The 9,050-nt window shown below is 48.6% G+C and overlaps 1 protein-coding gene across 1 annotated transcript in view; it reads right to left on the minus strand.

The window, feature by feature from the left end:
• Positions 1 to 8,746, minus strand: part of GAS6 (growth arrest specific 6) — a 43,174-nt gene extending 34,428 nt beyond the window's left edge. The window contains exons 1-2 of the mRNA XM_054187688.1: positions 8,424 to 8,746; positions 7,804 to 7,970 (exon numbers count right to left, since the gene is read on the minus strand). Of these exons, the coding sequence (XP_054043663.1) occupies positions 7,804 to 7,970; positions 8,424 to 8,493 (237 nt within the window). The 5' untranslated portion in view covers positions 8,494 to 8,746. The remainder of the gene's footprint in view (positions 1 to 7,803; positions 7,971 to 8,423) is intronic.
• Positions 8,747 to 9,050: the final 304 nt, after the last annotated feature.

A 9,050-nucleotide genomic window follows, 5' to 3' on the forward strand; every position in this document is an offset into this window, starting at 1 on the left:
GTAACATTTTATCCACTGAAGTGACATAATACTGTGTTTTTCTCCTTCCTGTAATCTAATGATAGTGTTTCTTAGGATTTTGTTTACTTGCAGAGGTTGCAACTCACAGGAACAGCCACTTTAAGGCATCGCTGGATTTGGCCTTAGAGGGAACCGGCAAGTGAGGAACAGGGAAGTGACATCTGAGACAACACTTGGCCTTTGTGAGAGAATCTGTTCTCATACTTCCCTGTTCATTATTTTAATAACTAAGTAACTTTTGCTTTTCTGTTCCTGTCCTAAACGCTTTCTGGAATTGAACTAGGATTCTCTGTTCCAGGAGTTGGCCAAACATGGTAGCTCTCCAGATGCACGTGATTTCGTACAGTGCAATCATGACCCATTCTCCTTTCACCTCTTCATTTATGCACCCTTCTGTCCTGGCAGGCATGCAGAGTGAAGACAACACCAACACTTGTCCCCCTCCCTGCGTATCCTCCTTACTTTCCATCTTTGCTCTTCCTCTGGGTTCCACTACTGATGCTCAAAGGAACAGGAAGAACACAAATAAATATGGGAACCTCCCCACAGACACGTGCGTGTGTGAAAAGCCTCTAAAACAAAGGGTCATAACAAAACAGTGATAAAGGTACAGATCTGGAAGGGAGACCTGCTGAAAAACCTCAGTTAGATTCTCCAAGGCTTGGTTATTCATTCACTCCTTCGACAGCATGAGCTGTGACGACCCTTTCTGCTTCTCCCCTGGCACCTGGCCTTCCCATCCTAAACCTACGCTGTCATTTCCAATGTGTTGGCGCAGCCCTTTGTGAAGGTGTGTTGTGACCTGGGCCAGGGAACTGATCCAGCTGCAAAATGATCATTTTCCTCTCCAGACCACTTTTTTTTTTAGGTCATTTCCTTAAATCGGTCCACGCAGTTGCACAAATTGCTGTGCAGGCAGTGTGAACAGAATAGGCAAAGGGGTTGCCTACACCAACTAGATCAGATGAGCTGCCAAATGTGAAACCAAAACCTGAAAAGATCATAATGTGAGTGGAGGAGAAGTAAACTGCTAGAATCTGTTCCCCCCCTTTCCAGTGGTTCTGTTTTCAAATCGCCGTGGTTTTAGCCATTTAGCACTTGCTGAATTACTTCACTGGGGACTGAAGTAAGAGATAATGAACATTTTTGCTGCTTCTTTAGTAACTGTCCTGCCCCAAAGTTTTCCTCTCTTCATACCCCAGCTCTGCGTCCCACAGTCTCCAGAGCAGCCGTGCTGTCTGCAGCTCCCTTGCTATCCCCATTCTCAGTTTCTTCTAAATCTCTGATGCTGATTCCATTCTTGTGCTTCATACTTCCTGGAAAGTAATTGCTTGTAATTCATTAAGTTCACATAGAGTTTGGAGCACACATGAACCACAACTGCCAGTTTATACAGATTCAATGTTTCTCTTACCTGATTCTCCTGCAGCTGTACTAACAAACTCTGTTTTAACTCCCAGGAGGCTGCTCCGCCTTTTTTAATTTAAAAAGAAAATTAAACGACCCCTTAGTCACAAAACAATTTTCTTCATTTTTAATTGGCTTTTTTCCCCCTTGCACGTATTTATTAAAACCTATTGTATTCCTCTAAAAAACCTGACTTATTAACTTTATCTGCTTTTTTCATTATCTTCCTTCTTGACCTAAATCTTCAATTTGCCATTCTTAGCATCTTTTCCCATCCTATCTTCAAACAGCACCCCTAGTGTATATTCACCACTTTTGTGTCCTCTTGTTCCTTCCCTCCCGCTGCACAGGAGGTTTAGCGTGTAGTAGTTTTGGGATGTGGTGTTTCAGTATTTCCAGGTCTGCTCTGAGCTTCTGGGCTAAACTCACACGAGTGGCAACAGATAAAGATCAGGCAGGTATGAGTCCAGCAGTTGATGGAGCTGTGTCTGCTTCCACCAACAGCAGACTTTGCTCACCCTTCTCAATAACTTTTGATAAAGCAGCATTTAGCTAATAAATGTACGACCTGCCTTCTAAGGCAGGCAGGAGTATTTTTGTCACCTTCCTGCTACTGAACTCCACCACCACAAACAAACGCCGTGTCTGTGCCACCAGGTAGACAGATGCCTCCGGTTCCACCGTCCCAATCTGCTTGCCTTCCAGATCAGTTAGACCCACGGGAATTTGGTACGACTCTCCCATTCTGTGTTTCCTTTATGAGAAAACTACAGGGAGAAGGAAGAAAGAGAAGGGAGACCAACTGGTGCTCACACAGATCTCATCCCAGCAGAAAACTGGGATGCCACTGTGGCATACATCTGGGCACCCAAACTTTTCTACTTCGTTCTTCTCTCCTTCAAGCCGCTCCTGGACAAAAGTCAAAATCTCTGCTTACTTCCTTTCTCAAAATCTATTAAGCAGGTACCACTGCGCCTGGGAATCCATCCTTCCATATACTGAGTCCAAGCAGGTTAAATCATCAGCACAGAGTTCCCTGGTAACTCTTTCCCTCTCTCAGATGAATTCTGTACCAACAAGAAGAGATACAAAAATTTATACCGCCTATAAATCTAGCCATTCCTCCACACTCTGCCAAAGTGCCATAACAAAGTGGTATATTGAAAAGAATTTTCACAGCAAGTAAAACCATATTTTTGACTGGATCTAGAAAGGAATATTCTACACAGGGATAATGACATGTCTATTTAAAGATGATATCAGTATTTTTCAAGTCTAGACTACACAACATTCACTAAATTACTCAAAGAAATTTTATACTGCTTAACTCCTCTCCTCCCTCTACATGCCTTCATACTTTTCTGATTAGTATTTGCAAATGTGTATCTACCTTGCTATTCTTAGAAATAAGACCTAAGCATTGTCCACCAAGCACCCCTCCTAAAAGAGCAGCACAAAGTTTGGATGACTCTAGTCCATGCATGCAGCTCATCTGTGTTATCATGACCATGTCCCATAATGGAACAAATAAAGAAATAATACCAACGAGCCAGTAACACTATGAAACACAACCAAACTGACCATTATCACACCCTATATATTGCTTCATCTGCATTTTGGCTTCTTGATAAACCCAGCCTAGCAGAAAGAATGCTGACATTGCTGGATGCTTTGTTAGGGTCAATAATTTTCAAGACACGACTGCAAAAAGCCCCAAAAAGCATGGTCTGGTCTCGCCACTGCCCTTGCCATGAGTGGGCGACTGGACTAGATGAGTGGACTAGAGACCTCCTGAGTCCCTTTCAGCCCGAGTTACTCTGTAATTCTCTGCCAGTGTTTTGTGTATCTGACAAGCCATAAATTTTAATGGGAGTTTGGATGCAAGTTCCTCAAAAAGCATGAGAGCTTTTCGTGTGGATGCCTGTGAATCAGATGTTCATCCTGCACACGTGTGAAAACCAGCTGGCTTTCCACGGTACTCTGCTGAGGGACAAATCCATAAACAGTAAACACAGGTGGCCAGGCTGACCTACGTCAGTGCTTCTGGTGGGCCTAACAGCTCTCCAAGTATTCAGCACGGCAATTTCAATGGTGCAGGAAGACCAGCAATTCTTCAACAGCCGCAACAGCAAGCAAGATGCGCAGTGACAGATGCTGCACTGATAAACTAGAGTACCAAATGATAAGAGGCTGCATTCAAACACATTCCCTGCGCTGAGCCTTTCAAAACAGAGAAACTCCCTGCACAAGGACACGTTTTTGCCGTATTTATTCTTTAGTGAAATCCAACGTTTCCAAGATCAACAGCAACTACACTCCCTTCTGCCCTGTGTTTTACATGCTTGGATGACCACATTTTTAGAGCAGGTCAACCAAATTCCTGAGCAGTTTATCAGTTGGTTAACAAGCTGTAATACCTTGACTGCATACCAAGGTCAAATATTTCTGCAGTACTGCTTTTTATAAGGCCTCATCAACATTTTAAATAAGATAACTTTCTTATCTCTATATCCAAGATATTTTGCAACTTCATCCCATTTATCACACCTAGCATATCTTTTTAATAGATCACATTTAGAAACAGTCCTCATACCTACCATGAACATGTTTTCCATCCTTATTTTTTTCCCACCGTATTATCTTTTAATTTTTCTGTGAAATGAAAATTATTGCATAAATGAAATTACAAAACAGGAACCGTCCCAGAATTCTGCAATAATATCTAAGGATAGTATAATCAGCTTCATAAAAAAGATAGGCTGCAAGACCCATTAACCTAGGCTCACACTTGTTTTTACCATGTATAGTCATACAAATGGCACAGACCGAGTTTTGTTCTGCCTCTTAAAAAAAACCCCAATCTAAAAATGTTTCAATTGATCTTCCTTCCTCCAGTCTGGGCAAGCTGATATTTATATTTTCCGTAGCATAAAAGACAAAAGCTGCACTGGCCGGCAAATGAATGGCTATTTAGCCCCGCCTAATACACTATTCTTAGCAGTTGATGCAACTAACCACACATGTGGTAACACCCGCATTCAGGTTTCAGAGAATGTGTATCTCCTGCTGACGGCTTGCAGATGTTGCTTTGGAAAGCTCATCACTGAAGCAAGGGAAGGCACCGAAAATGGTGCTCTGGTATAGGTAAACAACATCTCATTCCTATTTACTGGATAGACCAGTAAATAGACCGTTTACCTACACCAGAGCACTCTTTTTCCTTGCCTTCCATTGCTTCAGTAGGTATCTTTCCATTAAATGTTATTCTTGGCTAGATGTTATGATGGGCTGGATCAAGCTATGGTTTTACCTGGGAAGCTTCACACAAGCTACACTACGGCCTTGCTTCGTCTTACCTGGACTTCTGGTGCTATCTGATTGAACTCTTCAATGCAATTTCATAGCACATCTTTAAGTCACAGGTTTGGAAATCAGGCCTTGAAATTCTCTTTACATAACTATAGGAGAGTTAGGAATGGCAAGGTTTGTAATGAAGACATACATTTCATTAGGTCCTCCGATGGGGGGGACAGGAAGACGGACAACACGTTTGTGCTCACATCGCATGCCTTTCTTGAGGTCGAATAGAAGCAGCAAGCTATTAACTAATCTCAAACTAACCTGCAGCTGTCAAAGCTGCAAGGCCATTGCTCCCATGGGACAGTAAACAGACAAATGCCCACATTCGTGCTCATCTGGTGCTTTAAAGCATAAAACCTGGGAGATGTAACAGCACAGATGAGAGGTGCAGTGATGTGCTCCCCACGGCTTGCCTACTACAAGGTTAGCCACAGGGCTCTGCGCAGGACAAAAAGTGCCGTGGCTGTTTCTTTCTGTTATGAGCGAAGTAGTTCATCTCTGTGACCAGATCCATGCAGGCAGAGACAAAAAACTCAGCCTTCCTCAACCAAAAGGAATCATCGGTTGTCAACAGCAATCTGTACATTTCCCCCGTCAATAAAAAGCCCTCGCTTTACCACAGCGCGGTCCAGCTGCAGCCTGACAATACGCTGAAGCATGACTGCAGTTTCTGTAATTCCTCAAACTGTTTTATCAACAGTTTTCATCTTTCCTGAGTCAAGTCTGTCTCAGCTAGCTTCCTTCTTCTGTCAGTGACCAGGACAGGACGTACAAGGCAGCATCAGTGAAATGACAGCATGACAACTTCCTCGCATTTAAGAAACACTTCCATTGCCTCAGATGCCTATTAATACTCTGTCCATCAAATCCACAGACACTGCCGGAGGAGCAGTCACCTCTTCATTACAAAGCACTGAAGGCTTCCAATGTGTAGAGCAATAACAGCCCGCATACACAACCCCTGGCACCATGCATCAGAAAACTGCTACTGAACAGCAGCTGCTGCCTTCGTGTCACACACTGATTGCAAAATGGATAGGGAGGGCCATAAATCCCCCTGACAGGCGGTGGCACACTCGCTTCTCAGTCAAACTGAAGCAAAGTAACAGCAAGGAGCAAGATATACTGCACGTAAAAAGCAAGTTCACAGCTCTTGGGAGGTTTGTGTCTCAGAAAAAGCAGTATCTTATGTCACCGCAGTGACCTAAAAGTGTTATAAAATACGATGCTTTGGTGTAGAAACACATGTAAAGTAAGCAAGGGGACACAGACACTAGAAGCTCACCTAGCCTTAGTGATCTTTCTTCAGAGGTTCACAGAACTAGAGAGAGACCTAGCAGCAGTAACGAAGGAAATGCACCAAAAAAATCAAAATCACTTGCAATGACAGAAAGCTTGTGTCGTCCTGCAAAATGTACTTACATGGCATGACTGGATCAAAAGTCCTGACACATTTACACAGCCTCCCACCTTCTAAACTGATCTATCAATGCATCGCCTTGGGCTGCTTTCTTGGCCAGGAGTGAGTTGGCAAAACTGGTGACCTCAGATCTCCTTTTTGCCAGAACGCTACAAAATCGCATCTGGGATCTTTTTTTCCTGCATTCGCTGCTGTATGGTGAATATTTATACTGGGCTCAAAGTTACATTATCCAACGTGAACATGGAAATAGTTGTGCCAGCCCCTCTTACCACATTACAGTTATCCATATTCTGTATTAGTTCAGTTTTACAGGACAGAGGCAAACACTGCTGCATGCAGATGTGATACATGTACACGTAAGAGGTGTGCCATTAAACATTGCCTGGGCAGGTGCTCCTCATTAAGCTCTAAATTAAAGATTGTCAAAAACAAAAGCCAGCGTGACAGTGGTTTTGCCGTAGTTACTACTGCCTTGTGACAACAAGCTACTGCACCGTCTATCCAGGGCTGAGCCTGCTAACGAAGCACGCATGTCAAGACTGGTCTGACTGAAGCATAAAACATCTCCTCAGATGAGTCCCTCCCTCGCCTGTGGTGTGTGTCTCTGCGTACACACACATACACGCACACTCTCTCTCTCTCTGTCCTATCTTCTCCCTAGAGCATCATACCATTAACAGGAACAGGCTGTGCAGTATCAAGCTTCGGTTGGACACCAAGAAAATCCACTTCCCACTGCTAAATCAGTGCCAGATAATCTCTGCAATGAGAACAGCCCATCCAAAACAGCGTGGAGAGGAGGTGTAAAGTAACTGGAAGAGTAAGCCAAGCTTTAGTAAAGCTGCACAACTGCAGCCACATGCTGGCCAAAGTGAGAAGACGATTGAAGTGAAAGTCAGGCTTGAAAAGACTGGGAAAGTCAGCGCCACATGCGGTGTGCGGGCTGTTACTGTGTGAATCCACGCGTAGTGTTAGAAGGGCAGCGGTACCACATTCCCGTACACATGCTCTCGGGCTGCCGTGGTGACAGGTCCTCAACGTACTGATTCCAAAATGCTGGCCAAGCTGAATACGGCCCAAAAGGATTAAAGCGTGTTTGTGACATACTACTTCTGTGGAACCCCTATTCAGACATATGCCACAACATTAAGGGGATTACAAATACGTCTGGGATGGGAAGCTGAAGGAAAGGTGTCCAGACAGAGAAGCCACAGCAGTATGTCGCACTGGTCTTGCTTGATGCATTTATGCCATGGGTGAACAGGGCCCTTCCACTCTCTGGAGACAGCAGCCATGCCAGCGGCTGGGCTGCTCACCCAAACCATCATCACCCAGACCGTCCTCAAGGTGGCATTTCTAACTGGACAGCACTGACACAGCCCTTGCACAGCCTGAGTGCTCATTACCCCGTGTGGCTCCCAGTCATTCACCTAATGGTTCTGGTTCCTCCTCCTCCTCCTCCTCCTCCTCCTCCCAGCGGCTTCCCCAGCTGTGCAGGCAGCCGGCATCCAGCTGCAGATGGATGGAGGGATGGAGGGAGCGCAGGGCCAGACAACCCACCCAAATCATCCGCCGCGGCTCTGCGCCCTTACCGTCTCGGGGTCGTTCTCAAAGACCTCCCGGGCCTCCTCCTTGCTGCAGTGCTCCTCCACGCACTCCCTCTCCAGGTGCCCTTGCTTGGTCTCCTCGAAGATCTGGTACGCTCGCCGCTGCCTCTGCCGCAGGAACTGGGCAGCCTCCGGGGCGGGCAGCAGCACGTCTGGGCCACCGATCGCCGGGCCGGCGGGGGTTGCAGGGGGGAGCGGAGTAGTAGGAGGAGGAGGATGAGGAGGAGAGGAGCAGGAGGAAGGGGAGGCAGCGGTGAGCAGCTGAGCCCGCCTGGCCGCTCCGTACCCCCCGCCCCGCACACCAAACCGCCCGGCCGGGGAGGAGGGAGGACGGAGGGACGGACGGACACCCACCTCCCCGTCGCGGGGCACCAAACCCCCTCCTCACCCGGCGCCCCCCCACCCCGCCCGTGGCTCGCCGCGGCCTCTCCGCGGCCCCCCACGCCGGTGACTCCGCCGCCGCCGCATCGTGAATCTGCGCATCCCCCCCCACGCCACCCCCACCCTCCGCCCCAGCAGCTCCCGACCCCCCGCACGCACACGGGCGGCGCTGGGGGATGCTCGGCGGGCCCCCCCCCCCCTCGCCGCTCATCCGCAGCACTCACTCTGCCAGGAGTCCGCCGCCAGCAGGACGAGCAGCAGGGCGGCCCCGAGGGGCGCCGCGGGATGCGGCATGATGCGGCGGCGGCGGCGGCGGCGGCGGCGGCGGCGGCTGGGGCCGTGCCGGGGCGGGCGGTGTCGGAGCGGAGCGGGGCGGGCGGGCGGCGGCGCCGGCGGGGAGCGCGCTGCTACTGCGGGAGCGCGGCGGCGGGGAGCCCAGCAGGGGAGCCGGGGAGCCGCTCGCCCGTCCTACCCAATCGCTCGCCAAGTCGCCGCCGCGCAGGGACACACCTCGCGGCGGGGCAGCGGACCGGCCCCGCGTACCTGCCCGTGGACGAGACGCCGCGGGGGGGGGGCTGGGGGGGAAGGGGTTATTTAAGGGGGGGGGTCGGGCCGATGGGCGGACAGCGGGGCCCGGGGGGGAGGCGACGGGGAGGCTGCGCCCGGACCTCCCATCCTTGTAATGGCTCTGGGGCTCATCACAGGAGAGCGAGAAGCTGGCACCAAACCCAGCCCAGTCCTGCCTGAAATTAGAAACTCGGGCTCTCCCCCCACCCCAGTACGCATATTTGCTTCACAACTAAATTTTCAGTTGATTGCAATATTTTAAGATAAACTCAGGAAAGAGGTGG

Source organism: Rissa tridactyla, chromosome 1 (assembly GCF_028500815.1).
Source record: "Rissa tridactyla isolate bRisTri1 chromosome 1, bRisTri1.patW.cur.20221130, whole genome shotgun sequence".
Lineage (NCBI taxonomy): Eukaryota > Metazoa > Chordata > Aves > Charadriiformes > Laridae > Rissa > Rissa tridactyla.